Below are 19,083 nucleotides of genomic sequence, written 5' to 3'. Positions count from 1 at the left end.
AGAAATCTTCAGTTCTTCTTTTTACTTCCCAGAAAGTAAATTCATATATCTCAAATTACAATTCAGGACAGTAAAAATGTTGAATCTAGTCAAAACTCATTTTTAGACATCGAGAACATAATCAGATCATCAGACAAATACAATTTTATGTTACAATGGTTTACCAAAGACCTGTCAGCCAAAGTCCCATTGAATCCTTGTTTCTACCAGCTGAAAATCACATGATAGATGACAAATGACGCCACATTGGACACAAAGAGTTTTTTTCATCGTTATGTGTTTTCCAAGGCTGGGGAGCCAAAAAAAAAACTATCTTGAAGCAGAAATAACGGGAAAAGTCCTGTTCTTAAATAGAAATAATGAACCCTCCAGAAATTTAACAGAAATGTACACATTTTTTTTTTTTGTCAGATCAGCAAACCAACATCAATCTCACACAAGAGAAACAGACTGAAAGTCATTGGAAGAGTAAGATTCTGCGTTTAGCTAGCTTCATAGGATCAGAGCCAGAAGTCACAGAAAAATATAATTTCCAACTTATCTTTTGGTGGTTTTGTCCTTTGAACAGTTTGTGTACATTTTTCTCCTCAATGGAGAGAGGTGTTCAGGTGGCAGTGAGGGGGTCACCAAAGATGTGCTGGCCTTAGCAGACAGCAGAAGGACTTCCCATGTCTTTGAGGAGACAGGGAGGAGCTGGTGGGATTAGTTTGCAGAGTTAGTATTGTTCAGCAAGAGTACAAATCGTTCAGGCAAAGTGTGAATGACTGATTAGGCAGCATTTTAAAGCAATCCTCAGGAGTCTCTATGTTTCATCCTTTAAAAAATAAATCAAAGACGGTACTTAGACACGGCTAAGCGTAATCCAATCTGACTGGACATGCCTGTTCTCTGATTATGTTTTTATAAGTCAATAAAAAAAAACATAAAATACAACAATATCAGCATCCGTCTATCATGGATTTTTTAAAAAAAACTATTTTCTTTATTGTGAAATACTAAAATTGACAACGGAAGTACCTTTTCAACGCAGAACTTTACCTGTCGCTGATTGGTCACTGAGGAGGAAGTAACTGGATGTAACAGCGTTAGCTTGAGTTGCTAAGACCGGGGGAAAGCTGGGTATATAGTTGATGTCTCAAACTCTTTGCTGGACAGATATCTCTGCTGGGTGTGTATTGTAAACCTTGATCACTATGACCAATCCTGATTGAACAGTACGTGTTGTAATTAGCCTTCATTAGCACAGTTAATGGACCGTTACCCATTAACTGTACGTATTAGCGATAAATCAACTAATAACAACGTTCAGGCTTTTAAAAGTTAATGCTTTAGTGCTGGAGTTCACTGTCGGGCTTGTGGGAAAACACTGGCTGTGGACTCACCTTGTTGTCCAGCTGGGGACAGAGTGGACCCAGGACTACTGACCAAGGTATCAGACCCTGTGGCTTAGATATTCTCTTAATACGTTTCATTTGATCAAATGCTGATTTGTGTCTGATTCCCATTTCAGAGAGCAGAAAAACAGAAGATCCAGATCATATGACTTCAAGAGCAAGTGAAGACTGAAGACAAGTATTGTGAAAAGAAGAATCCCAAATGTGGTGAGGATGACCGAGATGATGAAGGTGGAAGCAGATGAACCTGGAGGGTTCGGCTTGGAGCCTCCCATACCTGCAGCATCCACATCAGAAGTGGAGGAGGAAACACGAGACAGCAAAGATCTCAGTAAGTGGCTCACTTTGGTTTGTCTGGATTCAGAGGACTCTCTTCACAGATAGCAGTCCGTCACAGAGCTTCTCACATAATCCAACAGAAGGAATGTCGTCTAACTTTTGCAGTTCCAAAGCAAAACTGTAGTTTCAATTTAGCAAATTACAGACACAAGAAAAAGAAACAACAACCAAATTTGGTCATAAAAAAAGACAATAGTTGTCACAGTATGATTGAAAGAACTGACATGTCAGGCTAAAGTTTTAGTAGCCAGTGATTAGAGCTACACGTTTCTAACTACATGTTACTTCCTGCCAAAGGAAACAGTCAGTAGTAGAAGGTACTTATTTTATTTAATTTATGCTAGCTTCTTTTATGGTCTTTAAAAGAATGGAATAATATAAAATTTGATTTGAAGGCTTTCAAGTGTGGAGAGGTCAGAAATGAAAAGAAACCCAGGGTATTGAAATATTTTTTTATTTCCAGATCTTCTTTCACCTCAGTTTGTTTATTTAGATTTTTGCTAAACATTTTTTTTATTAGCTTTTAGTGGGATATTTATGTATATATGTACATGTGTGTGAATGTGCAGATATAATTTTTTTCTAACACTAATGTCCATGTGATTGTCAGTGTTTCCACTCCATGAGATGCTGGTGATCAAAGCAGAAGTTCCCCATGACTGGAACTCCAGTTTGGACCAGCAGGACCTGGAGCCGTCCCACATAAAGGAGGAAGAGGAGGAACAATGCATCAGTCATAAGGAAATACATCTTACCGTGAAGAGGGAAGATGAAGAGAAAACTGAGTTATCAGAGTGTCATCAGATCAAAACCGAAGACAGGAGCTCAACTGAACAGCTGGAAACCCAACTGGATCCAGATAGGAACCCAGATCTAGTATGTCCCAATCAGAAGAGTAAGATAATGGTTCACAGAAGAGGTAAAAGACATAAACTGTGCTCCAAACTTTCACCTAAGGGCCACGCGAGAGAGAAATCATTCGGTTGTGATGTTTGTGGCAAACGATTTAAACGTGAGACGAATTTTAAATTACACATGGTGATTCACAATGAAAAAATAGAACACATCTGCAACATTTGCAGTAAAGGATTTAAAGTAAAGCGTTCTCTTGAGACGCATATGAGACGGCACACTGGAGAGAAGCCATTTGCGTGTGACGTTTGTGGTAGACGGTTCCATGCAAAGAGTAATCTCACAAGTCACCTGAAGGTCCACTCAGAAGAAAAACCCTTTTCCTGTGACGTTTGTGGTACGAGGTTTATCAGAAACGAAAATCTCAAGAGGCACATGTGGATTCACACGACAGAGAAACCATTTGTTTGTAGTGTTTGCAGCAAAGGATTCTCACTGCAGCAGAGGCTTGAAACTCATATGCGCGCTCACAAGGGAGAGAAACTATTCATGTGTAGTGTTTGTACTAAAGGATTTTCCCGACATGAGAATCTAAAAAGGCACATGCGCATACATACGGGCGAGAGGCCATTTATCTGCAGTTTTTGCGGTAAAGGATTTTCCCTGCAAGAGACACTGAAGAGTCACATGCGTGTTCACACAGGGGAGAAACCGTTCATATGCAGTGTTTGCAGTCAAGGATTTTCTCTCCAGCAGAATCTGAAGAGTCACATGTACGTCCATACAGGAGAGAAACCGTTTACTTGTGGTGTTTGTAGTAAAGGATTTTCTCGGCAGGTGTATCTAAAAAGTCATTCGAAGGTCCATACAGCACCGTTTAGCTGTAGGGACTGCAGTAAATGTTTCATGAATGAAATACAGCTGCAGCGGCACGTGAGGTTCCACTCGGAGGAGAGACCGTTCAGCTGTGATGTCTGTAAAAGCCGCTTTAACCAAAAGATTCATCTTGAAAGTCATATGAGAGTCCATTCAGGAGAAAAACCATTTGTTTGCAGTGTTTGCAGTAAAGCGTTTTCCCGACCTGGAGATCTGAACAGACACATGGGTGTTCATAAGGGCTGTAGCTTATGATTGAGAAATCTGTCCAAATGCTTTTACAGTCAACTGTTATTTTAATCCCTGCTCTCTGGAGAATTATCCTCTGAAATTAACAGTGTTTGATGAAACCTCTTGAAAATATTTCACTTCTCTGATCAGCTGTAAATATGGAATACATAAAACTTGAGATGAGCACAGTTTGTCCAAATGAGTTCAAATAAAAACCCTCACATCGTTGCGTGTTGTGTTTTTAGACATGACTGAAGTGCATTAATGTCACCACAATGGCAGCGATACATTTGCTGAAGAAGTCAACTAAAACACAGAGAGCCTTCAGTAAGAGGCTGCAGATTTTCTGTGGCAGAGCTCTGAACTGCTACAAAGTGGAAACGGATCCACTGTAAATAAAAAAATCAAAATTAACAACAGCAATGATAATAATAAACTGTACAAGACAATTGCATGAAATACTGTCCAGTTATTACAAAATAAAAATGAGTATTTTTAATCAAACTGGCAGGAAACAACAGCAGAGGTCCACCAAACATGAAATTATTTAACAATGTTTGAAAAAAAAACTGTATTCAGTAAATCATCAGATGTCTGATTGTCATGTTGTCATTGCTACAGCTACCCTCTGCTGCTTGTTGTCTCCTGAAAGGAGATCACGCTACTTCATCAGTATCTTCAGTACAACGGAATTTTTGTTTAGATATATTTGAATTAATAACATGTCATAAAATAGTTTTATGACTTTTTTTTAATTAATTGTATTTCATTTCTCAGAATTGTCCACCTGCCATGGCATGCTTTGTGAAACTGGTTTTCTGTGAACACAAAAGTAGGACTTTTAAGGGGGAAATGTTTTGTTCAAGAATGGTGTTAAAAGCTAGCAATACAATTTAATACTTAGTGCCTACCTTAATAAAAACAAATAAGACGTAAAACTATACATGACCCATGTGTGTACAAAATAAAATCCAAAATCCCCAGTTTAACATATTTGTCTTCTTTTCCCCATTTATCGTGTTTTTGAATAGAATATATGTTGGATTGTAGACATTATTAGTGTTCAGTCTAAAATGTGAATACATTTAAATAATAAATATTATGTATTTATTTATTTATATTTGTTCAATATAACATGTAGTCTGTTATTAGGATGTTTTTTGTTTAATAAACTGGATTAAATGGACTAAAAGTGCAGGTCTGCAAACTACAAAACCACGTAACTTCCAACCAGCAGAGTTCACTCCATGCAGCGTGTTCAGGTTGGTGTTCTTGCTTTGTCAACATCTTTCTATTTTGTCATCAGAGTTGTATTTATGTAACTAGTGCAGAGAAAGTGTTGCGCTAATTTTGCTGCAAGCAAAATTGTTCAAGTCTGTCATAGAAAACCGTCCTCTGTAGATGGGAATGATAACTTGGGTAAATAAATATAAAAGAATTTCTTGGTTGTAACTCTGAAGTGTTTTGAGTTCTTTTATTATTCTGTGATCGTTTTTTCTTGAAAACTTTGGAGTTTTAGAGCTTTTTTGTGAACTTGCTGTCAAATGGGTAAGCCTCTGAGTCTTTGATTTATATTATTTCATATATGAAATTTATGCATTAAAGTTAGTAGTTATTGTGCTCCATACTAGTTAATTGAAAACCATTAATATGTCTGCGTAAAAACATTTAATACTACTGTCTTTTATACATCCTGTCATCAATGTCATACTTGACCTCTATTTTTGATTCAGTTCTTCAGTAGAAGATATACTCCAAAATTATATACTAAAGCTATGTAGGGTACTGATCGTTAAAAATTCATTTTACTTGAATGCTGTTAAATATAGGCTTGGAGATTCATCTGCATCATTCCTAGTGATTTTTATGTATATTGCTCCCCCCCACAAAACAGACAAAAGTTCAAGCTTTTAAGATCTTTTAGAATATTTATTTTATTTACACAGGGTCAATATAGTTTGACATTACGGAGCCCCCTAGGGGACTTTTGTGTACCCTCGCAATACTTTTCCGTCCCCTAGCAGTACTTTTGCGTTACCTCGGATGCAAAAGTTTTGCAAGGGGATGCAAAAGAAACAAAAATCCCCATATCCCCTCGGGGGCTCCGTATGACATAGTTCCAAAACATATAATGTAACAAATGAGTTGTGCAGTTTTTAGCCGTTTCTAACTTTCAAATCATCTCCTTAGTTCAGCTTTTACATCAAAATACAGTCGATGAAATCAATTTCTCTGCCTCAAAAACAAGACAAAAAAACTGCCACGTCCAGCATTACCTACTGTTTTAAATAGAATGGCAGATGACACGTTTTGTGAAGTACTTTAGTTTAAAGTCAGTGTGAAAACCCATTAATGTCAACACTAGCAATATGATTTTTCTCCCGTGTGAATAACCACATGGCTATTCACTTTTTTGCTGAAAACCTTTACTGCAAAAACTGCAAGTAAAGGGCTTCTCTCCTGTGTGAACACACATGTGATTCTGCAGAGTCTCCTGTCGTGTAAATACTTTACTAGACACCACAAGAAAATGGTTTTTCTATTGTGTGAACCACCATGTGTCTATTTAAAGTCTTCTTTGATAAAAATCCTTTACTGCAAACACCACAACTAAATGGTTTCTCTCCTGTGTGAACACACATGTGACTCTGTAGAAGAGCTGGTTGTAAAAATCCTTTGCTGCAAATGCTGCAGACAAATGGCTTCTCTCCTGTGTGAATACACATGTGACGTTGCAGGCAATCTTGTCGGGCAAATCTTTTACTACAAACATTACAAATAAACGGTTTCTCTCCTGTGTGAACAACCATATGTTTGTGTAATTTGTTCTTCTCTGAAAACCCTTTACTGCATACATTGCATATAAACGGTTTCTCTCCCGTGTGCACACACATGTGACGCCGCAGATAAGCGTGTACTGGAAATCTTTTACTACAAACACTACAAACGAATGGTTTCTCTCCCGTGTGAACAATCATGTGTATGTTCAAGTTGTTTTTGGCTGAAAATCCTTTCCTACAAACGCCACAAGTATAGGGTTTCTCGCTCATGTGAATACGTACGTGGGCTCTAAGATTCGGCTTTGACTTAAAACTCTTACAGCAAACGTCACAGGCGAAAGGTTTCTCTCCAGTGTGGACATTCATGTGTGTCTGAAGAGAACGCTTTTCTACAAATCCTTTACCACAAAGATCACAACTATGCTCTCTCTTACCTGTGTGAGTTATCATGTGTAATTTTACAGAATGCTTACGTCTGAATCTTTTGCCACAAAGATTGCAGCCAAATGATTTCTCTCCATCTGCCATGTCACTTTGCTGGGAGGGAGATACAGGCTCTGGGTCACCATCTGGTTGTCTAAAGTTCTCTGCAACAGGTTCAAGTGAACTTCTGGTTGGAACTTCTGTCTCTAGGTCATCTTCAGTTTTGATTTGATGAAGTTCTGACAACTGAGGTTTCTCTTCATCTTCAATCTTCACATTAAGGAACTCTTCCTCCTGACTGATCCGCTGCTCCTCTTCTACTTCCTCCTTTATGAGAGGAAGCTCTGGTTTCTGCTGGTCCAAAGTGGAGTTTATGTTATTGGGAAACTCTTCTTTAATCTCCAAAATTTCAGGGACTGGGAAAGATATAACATTGATGGGCATTAATTATGGCTGACAATTTTACAAAAATTTAATATTTTAGATAAAGAGACAACATTCTTCTTAACATCTGAGTTAAAAAGCAACAGCTAAATAACATTGCTAAAAAGTCTAAATGTTTGGAAATGAGAAAGTTAACTAAAAAGTTGGATGTTCTCTATTGCAGGGAACAAAAGGAACTCATAAAAATCCCAAGAATATACAGCATTAACCCATTTTAGGATGCCTACACCAACCACTAGACTGAGAGTGGCCACCACAAATATATTCTGATATATTTCTTATCAGTCGCACAGTGCTTTAAAGAGAAGGATGTTATGTACATCGTTGCACTTTTGTAAGGTAGAAGCTCTGTAGAAAATAGGCAACTCAATTTTTTAAACAGCCGGTCAATTCGTTTCTGCTGATTGAGGTCAGGAAATAAAGATTTATATGATGGTTTCCCCAACCTAACCATCTTCCATCTTCTAGAGCTGAAAAGAAAGAGATGAACATCAGAGGAGTTAGAATCGAGCGGTTTCGATTATAAACATAGTTTAATTAATCTGGAAAACCTAAACTACTGCTCATCATGGTCTACATTTAAGTTCTTTGCCTAAGCTTGAAATAATGTACATTTGAATTCAGTTAAATTGTGCAAGTTTCATTTTAACCATCAATGTAGCAGTGCTGGCAAATTGTATGGATGAGTGAATTTGTTGACAATTAGGTAGAGTGGCAAGAGTTTTTTTTTTTTTGACCACAAGAGAGAACTTTACCTGTTTTTCTAACTTACTAAGATCTTTGTTGTCTTGTGTCTTTTTCTCCAGTTCTGATGTGGACGTTGCAGGTCTGGGAGGCTCCAAGCTGAAGCCTCCAGGTTCATCTGCGTCCACCTTCATCATCTCAGTCACCTGGGATTTTCTCGTTTTACATTCCTTGATTTTCAATCTTCACATTTTTTTAGTAAATCAATGTTTCAGTCGCACAACCCTGACAAGTCACCTAAAACGTCTCTGCAGCTAGCTGCTTTAGCTCCACGGTAGCTAACGGCCCATTATTTTACAGTATGCACTGCAACAAAGGCTAGAAATGTGCGAAGCAAACATATCAACGCAATATCCTCACGAATAATGTCGAGTATATGGTCTGAAACATCAGCACTACACTTTCCTTCCAGAAACTTTAAGCCATTTATCAAACGGGAATTAAAAACTAAAGCTAGCGTTTTATATCTGGTTACTTCCGCCTCACGAATCAGTGAATGAAAAGTTAAGCTCTTGTACTTCCGCTTTTCACAATAAAGCTCAATTTTCAAATGCATTTCTCTACTATCTTTTGTTTCACCAGTCAATAAGACAAATCATTGTTGCTTATTCGATTCTGAACACTGGAATTGAAATGCGAATTTAAGTTATTTTCTTATGAAGCTCTGCAGCTTCAGGTCTGTTATCGTTTACATTTTTTTTATCAATACACTTTATTGGATCAGAGGCTGACTTCTGTCTGATTTCAGTTTCAGGCAGCAGAAACACAAAAGATCCAGGTTATATTACCAGAAACCTCCTGGAACATGTGATGTTTGAAGATGAGGATTATGAAAAGGAGAGTCCGGGGTGGAGTGAGGATCCCTGACATGATGAAGGTTGAAGCAGATGAACCTGGAGGGTTCAGGTGGGAGCATGTCTGCAGCATCCACATCAGAACTGGAGGAGATGGAAAGACATCAAAAATCATGGATTGACCGGGCACTCTTTCAAAATGTCAGATGTCCATCTAGGGCCACTCAGGTATTCCAACAGACACCATATGCTCAACCAGGTCTTTTACAGACTGGAATGAAGCTTCCAACAGTTTTATGTCCAGGGTTCCTACATGGTTTGATTAAGGAGTTTGGATAGAACTGAGTTACTGGTTGATTTGATTTTTTTGTCTTTTTTAACTTATTCTGATATCTCAAAAAATAAAATCAGCCCCATAAAGTGTCCTTAACGATATCTTTTTGCTGATGGTCTTCTAATCACTACACCTGATCTAAAAAATATATGTATTGTGAAAATGTTCAATATATTTCTTTTTTTTTACGCTGACAGTCTATGTAATTTCATTTATAAAATTGTGTTTCTGCGTTTCATTATTTCCAGTTCATCAGATGTTTATGATTAAGAGAGAAACCATTGATTTGTGGCTTTTGCCACAAAGGATTTTCACATTCAGTCAGACTAAAGAGTCACATATGTTCACATGTGAAACAGACCTTTTGCAGTGAAGCCTTTTCACACTGAGAAAATTTGAAGAAACATATGGATGTTCACAACTAAATGTGCTGGTAGTCGGTTAATCAGTTAATTTTTCTAGATTGTCTTTAATCCATTTCTGCATTATGTGGGCACAGTTTTGTTTAGTAACAGTACTAAATTGCATTTCGAAATATTGGGTAAATTTAGATGCTTACTGCGATCAAAAATTTAATTTTTAATGTTTTTTTTTAGCTGTAAAGAGCTCATGTTGGGTTACATAAACATTGCTCAAAGTTAACCGATCATTCTGTACTTAAAAAACACTTCTGAGATTTTATTTCCTCCAAGGAAATAAAATAAAATAAAAATAAATTCAAAACAATTGAATAAAGTTGTGTTTAATTATCTTTTTCCGTTGTTTGATATTCTTGAAGACCAAACATGCAGGATGACTTTGGACACCACTGATGTCGGCTTTTACTTTTTTAAATAGTGAACTGTTCAATTCAGTGTCTAAATTGAAATTGAGTCTTGATATTATTGCAGCTTCTTTCCTGCTTTTTCCACTCACCTCTCATCTCACCTGCTTTCTTATGTGCAATTAGTTGAGAAATTGCTTTTCTGAACAAGTTGCTGAGAAAACCTAATCGCCCAGATTTCAAAATAAAATCTGGGATAATTGATTCATCTCCCAATTTAAAGTCTATAGAAAGTCAGTTTTAAAAATGAATGTTTTTAAGCATATCTAATACTTCCTGAAGAAAGTATTTAATTCACAAATAAAGCAGCCAATAAAATTACCATTTATTTCTCAATGTTGAAATCGCACAGAGGCACATAAGAATTAACACAGATATCATGTAAAAGTTGAGAATATATGTTAATGTCAAAAAGAAAAAGTACATAATTGTGGAAAAAGTGCTGGTTCTACAAAATGCATGAGTGTATTGAGATAATTGAAACTTTATGCAGAAATACACCATTTCCTGGAATACAGAAACAATTACCATAAACAAGGATATAAAGCACTTACTGGGTTTGCTGGGTGTAGACTGTTATACAGAATTAAAAGAGTGTCCGTCAGTAGGTTCAATCTATTTTGTAATCCTGACCTTTCTCTTACACTGTTTTGAATGGTTTAAAAAAGTAGCTTAGGGTTTTTGAGAAAATATTAGCAGGCAGCATAACAATTTCAGCTTATCTAAATACTTTGCTTTGAAACAACAAATATCAAATGCTATTTGCCTGGTGGAAATGTAAAATATTGCACAAATCCTTTTTAGAGTTGACTACAACATATTTTCTTTAGATTTACATCATATAATGTCTTCTATTAGATATTTGCCTTAGCAGGTTGCCCCTAAGATTATTTCAGTGCCATCACAGATGAGTATATTTTAGCATGCTCTGTTTTGTGCTAATTCATATTTCAACATCTGAACTCTCCAGGCACCTACATCTCTGAATCCATCTGCAGGTGGATCACAGAGACTTCCTGTCTGACAGGAAGCACCAGTCAGTCTGTAGATATTTGCTCTCTTTACAGGACCCATATGCCTGCAAGACATTAAGAGAAAAAAAATATATAGGGGTTTGGTCAAATCCTTCACCACCCTGAATACAAACTTTTTGAGGGTTTTCCTCCCAAAGGAGGTGGGGATCCATCAGGAACTAAAACCTGAGAGAGTTGGACCTCAAACCTTAATACAGCATTATGGTCTCAGGCTAGAAAACTGAGATTTGCCATTTGTATTGGTGCCAACTAAAAGTACAAGGTGGTTAGTATATATATCTCTCCATATTTTATACATTGAAACAGACTAAGAAATGTTCAGTAAATATCCTACAGCTTTGTGAGCACCACTGATTAAATGAGACACACATTGTTAAGTGAAAATAGTCTATTTTAACAACTTTCACTAGATTCTACACATGCACATACGGCTGACGGAAAACATGGAGTTGCCTGGTGAGCTCCAACTTTCCTAGTAGGAATTATGACTTCATTCCGGTCTTTCCAACTGAAAATTTGAAGAAAGCTGAAGGAGCGTTTAGCAAAATACTTTTCATAAAATCTACCCTCTCAAACCTCTGTTAAGTGGAGATCTGTTGCTGCTTGATCTGTGTCTCCTTCCAAGACCTTAAAATACAATCATCAATTTCTTAGACCTGCTTGTCAACTACAAACACTGAAATTAAACAAGACTCTATGTTGAGTGAACACTCATGTGACCATTAAGGTATCTCTGTTGTGAAAATCCCCTACTACAAACACTACAAACAAATGGCTTCTCACCAGTGTGAACACGCATGTGGGTTTTTAGAGTATCACTATGTGAAAAGCTTCTACTGCAAACACTGCAGGTGTATGGTTTCTCTCCAGTATGGACAGACATGTGTCGCTTTAGAGTCTCTTGATATGAAAATGCTCTACTGCATACACTGCAATTGTAGGGTCTCTCTCCTGTGTGAACGCGCATGTGACTGTTAAGACGAGTTTGTAGAGGAAATCCTTTACTACAAAAACCACAAATGAACGGTTTCTCCCCTGTGTGAACACGCATGTGTCTCGTGAAATTATTTTCGTGCACAAACTCTTTACTGCAAAGGCTGCAGACAAACGGTCTCTCTGCAGCGTGGATCTTCGAGTGCTTCGTAAGACAGACGTTTCTTTTAAATCTTGCACCACAAGTATCACAGGAAAATGGTTTTTCTCCTGAATGAACCTTTAGGTGATCTCTAAGAATTGTTTTCGCATGGAACCTTCTACCACAAACATCACAGGCAAATGGTTTCTCTCCAGTGTGGACTCTAATGTGTTCCTGAAGGCAACTGTTTTTTTTAAAACATTTTCCACAAAGGTCACATCTATGGTTCCTGCTTTGTACATGAACCATCATGTGCAACCTAACGCATTTCTTGTTTTTGAAACTTTTGCTACAAATACTGCAACGAAACAGCTTTTCTCCTGATTGTACTCCACTCTGAACAGCAGGTTTAGAGCACAATTGAGAACTTTGGCTCGTTTTGTGAATCATCATCTCACTTTGTTGAGAAAAGCATGCTGGATTTGGGTTCCTGTCTGGTTCTGGTCCTCCACAGCAATCTGATTTTCTCTTCTCTGCTGTGCTCCTGGTTGCTCTGTCTGTCTTACTTTCTTCTTCAGTTTTGATCTGCTCCATGACCTGTTTCTCTTCATCCTCACTTTTCACAGTAAGCTGCTCTTCCTTCAGATAGATGCTTAGTTCCTCCTCTTCCACCTTTATGTGGGCGGTGTTTGAGTTCTGCTGGTCCAAACTAGAGCTCCAGTCATGGGGAACCTCTTCTTTAGCTCCCATCATGTGAACATCTGAAATCATTGAAACACAGAATTTTTTTTTTTACAATTACCTCCAAATCATAAAAGTAAAACAATGAAATCTAATACACAAAACAAAATCTACTAAATATTTATATTTATCATAAGTAAGCTAAATATACATTTACTCATGTTAGCCAAAAGGATAGCAACCCTACCAATGATGTAAACAAGCACCAAATATAAATTATGAAACATCATACGTAAGAAAATATTAAAAGATGAAAATAAAAATACTAGCGGTGCAGCAATTGCAGTTTTCTGGGCAGGCAGTCCTCTCCCATGGCAGAGGTAAATAAGATCAGTGGATAAGTTCAGTTTCACATGTATCAGCTGATTGCTGATCACCCATAATCAAAAAAACAAGGTCAACTAATCGGTGCACACCCCAAAATGCATGAGATATTTTGATAGTGTCTGCCGCCTGAAGTGTTTGTTCAAAAACCGTAAAGCCCTTTTTGTTACTGGCTTTAGGAGACAAATGGATGAGCTCTGGACCCCTTAATTGTTACCCCAAAAATGCATGTTTTCCAATGGGTCGATGAGGAGCTTGCAGTTTCACAGCCCTGGCTTTATTCTACATCCAACACAATCTTCATAGGACATTGTTCTGTCATTTAGAAGGTGATACACCTTTTTACGTGTACTTTTCTCCCTCAGACAAACCAATGTGTGTGACTTACTGAGATCCTTCTTGTCTTCATTGTGCTCCAGTTCTGATGTGGATGCTGCAGGTATGGGGGTCTCCATCCTGAGTCCTCCAGTTTCATATGCTTCAACCTTCATCACCTCAGACATCCTCAATCCAGTTGACTTTTTCTTTCCACTGTCCTTGCCTTCAATCTTCATATGTTCTATAATATATAGGTTTCAGTCAGACATTCTGTATCTTCTCCTGACAAACACAATTTGGTATCTGATCAAATAAAGTGTAATAGTAGAGTCTATTACCTTGGTCAGTAGTTCTGTGTCCACTCTGTCTCCAGGCTCTCGGTCCTCAGCTTGACAACAAGGTCAGAAGAGGTACAGACTGACTTGTCCTGTAGTCTCAAAGCAAAAACTTTTAAACGCGTCAGAGCCAGAAATACTGATTAAGTTTCTGTTGTTAGCTGCTTTAGCTACATGGCTGCTAACGGTCGGTCAAACACTCATTCCCTCCGTTTATTAAGCCTTAAATAAGCTACGTCATCGCGAAGACTAGAATATCAAATACACAACACACACCTGTTCTTACACAAACATAAAAATGTTTATTTTTTTTATTTTTTCTTATCGGGGGACGGTGAGATTAGTCAGTCAGGCTAACGTTGCTACTTCCGGTTACTGCCTGCTAACTGACCAATGAATTTGAAGTAAAGTTCTGACTGAAGAAACTACATCCTCTTCCAAATATTAACCTGCCAAATTAAAACAATGTTACTGTGAAGGTACTAATATTACACAATTGTTTATGCTCTATTCCGTTTAGAATTGTTCCAGATATATTAATTAGTATGTAATTTATACGCTAGTTATATGAATCGTAATACATTAATAACGTATTTTTAACGAGATGTAATTTTTAATTGATAAGGCAGTTTGAATTTTAATACATCTTTTATCCTACAGGAAGAAAACTATTATTGCCATGGCTACTGGCATACAAACAGATTTTAACTTCTCAACATTAATAGTTTTGATAATAAACTTATGATTATTTTTCTAAAATGAAGAAGGAAAAAAATTCCCCTTACATTAGTGTGTATGTGGGGAGAGTTCCCTGGCTACAGTCTGCAAAATTACAGGTTTGTGTCTCTGACAATGTTTGCACGTACATAATGTCATTTTTAGCTGTCGTGACTTGCTAATAATTTTCAAGCAAACATGGCAGATAATAGATGAGCATGTAGATAATGAGTTCTAATGCCAAACCAAAGCAGCTTAAGGTCCATGGGTAAGTATCAGTCGGAGGCACCCAGATACTGAGGAGCCAACGGAGGTATTTTTAAACTCTCATGAATGCATTGACTTAATGATGTGCTTGCATGTGTTAATGTGCACTTTGTGTAGCTGAGCAAATTAATACAACTTCCTTCCAATGTAATGGTAGTGTTAGCTACAAATCCTGAAGCAAGGCTGCAAATCCTGTGCCATTGGCCCTTCTGACCAAAAAGAGCAATTCCACCCAACAGTCTGCTAACAGTTACTTACAATCATGCCTATTTAACCAAAGGCACTTTTCTGGTTTGTGTCTAGTTTATAACAGAGAATCAATCCCTTTAGATCTTTTTTATTCACAGACACAGCGTACAGTGTTTAATTAATCTTTTTAAAGGAAAGATGAATGGCAACAGTTTGTAGCAAAAAACGCACATTTCCACCTGTAACACAAGGATGGTGATCATAGATTGTGAATTGATCATAAACCAGTATAAAAACCATTTACATATTTTTGGACCATCATAAAGTAATCCTCTTCTCAGGTCACAAATTTGCCTTCTGCCTCCACCAATCACGGACAAGAATCGTCTCAAGTCCAATAAGACAGTCGCCACAGAGGGTATTAAAGAGATCAATTTCCTTAGGTATTTTGCTCATGACAATATCAAGGTCCATTTGGATTTTATAGTTCTATCTCTTAATATTTGAGATTCTGAGAACTCTGGCTTTTTATGTGGAAATACATAATTTCTTTGCAGCAATGGAGCGATAGAAATACGTTTGTACTTTTAAGTGCAAATCTTTATTTACATGTCATTCTGAGGTACATAAAGAGTGATATATTGAATTACACTGTACAGGAAGGAAAAATATTGTGATTGGCAGTCATAGTAAAAAGTAATAACCCATTTACTTTTTTCATCTTTTTGCTGTAACAAGTAAAAACATTTAATTAAGTTCTGACTTGTTTTTAAGACTTTAAGATTTTGACCTACAGCTGATCGAAGCAAAATAGGGATTCACAAGTCAATTTTAGTTTAATATAATAATTTTTGTTTAGAAATTCAGAGGCAATGGAGCATCGATAAGTTGCAAAACAAAGGTAGTTGCTGAAAACTTGAAAATGATTGGCATATTGTTCAACTATGAAAATAGTCATTAGTTACAGACCTTGTGAACAACCATGTGTCGTTTCAGATTTCCTTGTTGGGAAAACCCTTTCCTGCAAACATCACAAACAAACGGTTTCTCTCCCGAATGCACTCTCATGTGATTTTCAAGCTGACACTTTTGATTAAACCTGCTTTTACAGACATCACAACCAAACGGCCTCTCCTCTGTGTGGACTCTGGCATGTCGTTGCAACTGGATTTCCTTCACGAAACGCTTACTACAATCACTGCAGCTAAATGACGCGGTATGAACTCCCATGTGGTTTTTCAGATGATGCTGTTGAGAAAACTCTTTACTACAAACAGTGCAAGTAAACTGCTTCTCTCCAGTGTGAACGTGCATGTGTCTCTTTAAATGAATTTGCTGTGAAAATCCTTTACAGCAGAAACTACAAATAAACGGCTTCTCTCCCGTGTGAACGCGCATGTGTCTCTTCAGAGTCTCTTGTTCTGCAAATCCTTTACTACAAATGCTGCATATGAACCGTCTCTGGCCTGTGTGAGCGTTCATGTGAATCCTTAGGCTGTTTTGATGATAAAATCCTTTACTGCAAACACTACAAACAAAGGGTCTCTCTGTCGTGTGGACCCACATGTGCTTCTTAAGAGTTTCCTTCCTTTTATATCTTGAGCCACAAATGTCACAGGAAAAAGCCCTTTCTCCAGAGTGAACCTCCATGTGACTTTTAAGAACTGCCTTAGCGTGAAACCTTCTCCCACAATCATCGCATGCAAACGGCCTCTCTCCAGTGTGAAGCCTCATATGCGTTTGTAGAAAATGCTTAGCTTTAAATCCTTTACCACAAAGTTCACAGTTATGTTCTCTGTTTTCAAAGTGAATTTTCATATGGTGTTTAAAATTGGTCTTGTGTTTGAATCGTTTGCCACAAACACTGCAACCAAAGGGCTTTTCTCCAGTGTGTAATCCAGTTTGAGTCATAAGTTTGGAACACAATTTAGATGTTTTTTCATTTCTGTGAACTGTTATCGTACGATGTTGGTAAGAACACACTGGATCTGTAATGGCGTCTCTTTCTGGTTCACCACAGTTGTCTTCGTCAGAGTCCATTTTTAGCTCTTCAGCTGAGCTCCTGTCAGGACCCTCTGTCTCCATAATGTCTTTTTTGTCAGCTTTGATCTGACGAACCTCTGATAACTGAAGTTTCTTTTCATCTTTACTCTTCATAGTAAGCTCATCTTCTTCTTGACTGACCCTCAGTTCCTCCTCTTCCTCTTTTATGGGGGGGAAATCTGGGTTGGGTTGGTCCGAACTGGGACTCCAATCATCAGGAACCACTTTAATCACCAACATCTGATGAACTGAGAACATTGAAAGATACATGGAAAATCAACGACAACCTGATATAGTCTAAATAAATAAAATTTCCTAAATGCCACCTGGCTGATTGAAGATTAGAGTCCAACCAATTTGGTCGCAAACGTGAACTGATTTCTCAACAGTGCACCTAAACAATATCTAAGGACGCACCACTGCACCTAGTCAAAGATGAGACTTCTCTGTGCTGCTTCTTTCTACTGCTCTGGCATCCGGTCAAGAATTGTCTTTGACTTTTTCCTGCTTTCCATTGTCTTTGGTCCATCATCAGTCAGCATATGCGTGAGATGGTGTTATATCTGGTCAAAAGTATTTTCAATGATGGAGAAGTTTTTGCTTGTTTTCAACATATATATTACACTCAAGACTACAGTTATAAATTAAATATACATCTCTTGTATTACACGCAAAGACCTGTGACTGACAGCAAACCTCTCCAGCGCAAACTCTGTTGCATCTGCTGCAGGGTATTTATTTACAGACACAGAGTTCATTTATAACTGAACATGCTTTTCCACAATCAAACGTCTGTTTTTAAGCAGCTTGCTCCAGTCAAGACAAACAAAAGTGTGTGTCACTTACTGAACTCTTTGCTGTCTTGTGTCTCCTCCTCCTCCTCCTCTTCTGATGTGGATGCTGCAGATATGAGGGGCTCCGAGCCGAGGGGCTCCGAGCCGAACCTGCCAGGCTCATCAGCTTCAGCCATCATCATCTCAGACATCCTCGCTTCACATGGGATGGATTCTCCTTTTCACAATCCTCGTCTTCAACCTCCACACATTCTACTAAATCAAGGTTGCAGCCATGTCACGTGGCTTTTCTTTTTTTCTGTTGTCTGACAGAAATCAAGATCTGATCAGATAAAGTGTATTTATAAAACATGCAACCAGCAGCAGAGAGTCTGATACTTTGGTCAGTAGTTCTGGCTCCACGCTGGGTGTCACAAGTCCCTCGGTCCTCAGCTGAAAAGGACAGAGGTGTCCACGGACGAGGTTAGAATCCCCAGAGGGTGGAGCATAGACTCGTCTTGTAGCACTAAATCACAAACACTTAAAAGCTTCAACAACGTAAATAGCATCATCCGTCTCTGTTGTTAGCTGCCCTAGCTCCACTTTGCGGTGGAGGCTAATGGCGTTCTGCACATAAAGACGGCAATAAATATCACAACGCTTTAGAACAATAGCATGGGAGCGATGTAATCACTGCGACTGATAAATAGTGAATCAGAGGCATAAACAATTGTTGTTTTACATCACCTCTTGCGAGGTTTTCCGCTTCGGGACTTAGCCAGTCAAGCTACATTGCTACATCCGGTGACTTCCTCCTCATCGACCAATGAATGGCAAGGAAAGTTCCGTTTCCAGAAACTACTTCCTTTCATTGGCTTTTCCAAATAAAACGTTACACAAAAAATAAAGATATTTTTTGATAGAGGAAGCGTTGCGTTATTACACTTTTTAAATCACTATATACATCCTAATGCATATAATGATTTAAATAGGGTGCCATTTGTAAAGTTACACTGCAAGAAACTAGCAGCAATATTTTTGCTTTATAAGCTATTTAACAATTATTAAATAATTAACTTCAAGTACTGACTGTTTTTTAAAATAAACTATTGCACACAGCTTGTTCAGAACAAGCTATCAGTATCATCTCCCAACTATTAAATTAAGTAGCTGAATATTAGTAGTGTTTGGCTCATGATATCTTGTATCATGCGCCATTTATGGCATTTATGT

The 19,083-nt window shown here is 37.8% G+C and overlaps 4 protein-coding genes across 5 annotated transcripts; 1 reads left to right on the top strand and 3 right to left on the bottom strand.

Annotated features, from left to right (window-relative positions):
* Positions 1–1,061: 1,061 nt before the first annotated feature.
* Positions 1,062–4,681, top strand: LOC129367998 (gastrula zinc finger protein XlCGF57.1-like). Its single transcript, XM_055042747.1, has 3 exons — positions 1,062–1,429; positions 1,511–1,725; positions 2,344–4,681. Exons 2-3 carry the CDS (start codon positions 1,608–1,610, stop codon positions 3,714–3,716), a joined length of 1,491 nt encoding a protein of 496 aa, XP_054898722.1. The 5' UTR covers positions 1,062–1,429; positions 1,511–1,607; the 3' UTR covers positions 3,717–4,681.
* A 678-nt stretch (positions 4,682–5,359) lies between these two features.
* On the bottom strand, positions 5,360–8,220 carry LOC129368001 (gastrula zinc finger protein XlCGF52.1-like). Its single transcript, XM_055042749.1, has 2 exons — positions 8,112–8,220; positions 5,360–7,311 (listed from the first exon to the last, which is right to left on the bottom strand). Exons 1-2 carry the CDS (start codon positions 8,218–8,220, stop codon positions 6,206–6,208), a joined length of 1,215 nt encoding a protein of 404 aa, XP_054898724.1. The 3' UTR covers positions 5,360–6,205.
* Positions 8,221–10,346: 2,126 nt separating this feature from the next.
* On the bottom strand, positions 10,347–14,425 carry LOC129367847 (oocyte zinc finger protein XlCOF6.1-like). 2 transcript variants are annotated; one of them, XM_055042464.1, is made up of 4 exons: positions 13,865–14,425; positions 13,597–13,767; positions 12,761–12,904; positions 10,347–11,112 (listed from the first exon to the last, which is right to left on the bottom strand). In XM_055042464.1, exons 2-4 carry the CDS (start codon positions 13,760–13,762, stop codon positions 11,096–11,098), a joined length of 327 nt encoding a protein of 108 aa, XP_054898439.1. In that variant the 5' UTR covers positions 13,763–13,767; positions 13,865–14,425; the 3' UTR covers positions 10,347–11,095. The 2 variants fall into 2 exon arrangements, with proteins under 2 accessions (XP_054898439.1, XP_054898438.1); XM_055042463.1 differs by having other exon boundaries at positions 10,347–12,904.
* Positions 14,426–14,769: 344 nt separating this feature from the next.
* On the bottom strand, positions 14,770–18,659 carry LOC129368311 (gastrula zinc finger protein XlCGF26.1-like). The gene is made up of 5 exons (XM_055043237.1): positions 18,598–18,659; positions 18,250–18,303; positions 18,020–18,176; positions 17,924–17,989; positions 14,770–17,325 (listed from the first exon to the last, which is right to left on the bottom strand). Exons 3-5 carry the CDS (start codon positions 18,060–18,062, stop codon positions 15,992–15,994), a joined length of 1,443 nt encoding a protein of 480 aa, XP_054899212.1. The 5' UTR covers positions 18,063–18,176; positions 18,250–18,303; positions 18,598–18,659; the 3' UTR covers positions 14,770–15,991.
* Between the last annotated feature and the right edge of the window lie 424 nt (positions 18,660–19,083).

Source organism: Poeciliopsis prolifica, unplaced genomic scaffold (assembly GCF_027474105.1).
Source record: "Poeciliopsis prolifica strain line A6 unplaced genomic scaffold, Auburn_PproV2 SCAFFOLD018, whole genome shotgun sequence".
Lineage (NCBI taxonomy): Eukaryota > Metazoa > Chordata > Actinopteri > Cyprinodontiformes > Poeciliidae > Poeciliopsis > Poeciliopsis prolifica.
This window is presented reverse-complemented; position numbering and strand designations above follow the sequence as displayed.

What these genes read in the sequence shown, in the direction of transcription:
- LOC129367847 (XM_055042463.1), bottom strand. Translation starts at nt 13,762, where the DNA reads ATGAAGATTGAAGGCAAGGACAGTGGAAAGAAAAAGTCAACTGGATTG. An exon ending in TGAAGACAAGAAGGATCTCA is followed by an intron (nt 12,905 to 13,596) that starts GTAAGTCACACA and finishes CAATGATTTCAG; the next exon opens with ATGTTCACATGATGGGAGCT.
- LOC129367998 (XM_055042747.1), top strand. Translation starts at nt 1,608, where the DNA reads ATGACCGAGATGATGAAGGTGGAAGCAGATGAACCTGGAGGGTTCGGC. An exon ending in ACGAGACAGCAAAGATCTCA is followed by an intron (nt 1,726 to 2,343) that starts GTAAGTGGCTCA and finishes TGTGATTGTCAG; the next exon opens with TGTTTCCACTCCATGAGATG.
- LOC129368311 (XM_055043237.1), bottom strand. Translation starts at nt 18,062, where the DNA reads ATGTCTGAGATGATGATGGCTGAAGCTGATGAGCCTGGCAGGT. An exon ending in AGCTGATGAGCCTGGCAGGT is followed by an intron (nt 17,990 to 18,019) that starts TCGGCTCGGAGC and finishes GCTCGGAGCCCC; the next exon opens with TCATATCTGCAGCATCCACA. An exon ending in ACAAGACAGCAAAGAGTTCA is followed by an intron (nt 17,326 to 17,923) that starts GTAAGTGACACA and finishes CAATGTTCTCAG; the next exon opens with TTCATCAGATGTTGGTGATT.
- LOC129368001 (XM_055042749.1), bottom strand. Translation starts at nt 8,220, where the DNA reads ATGATGAAGGTGGACGCAGATGAACCTGGAGGCTTCAGCTTGGAGCCT. An exon ending in ACAAGACAACAAAGATCTTA is followed by an intron (nt 7,312 to 8,111) that starts GTAAGTTAGAAA and finishes TATCTTTCCCAG; the next exon opens with TCCCTGAAATTTTGGAGATT.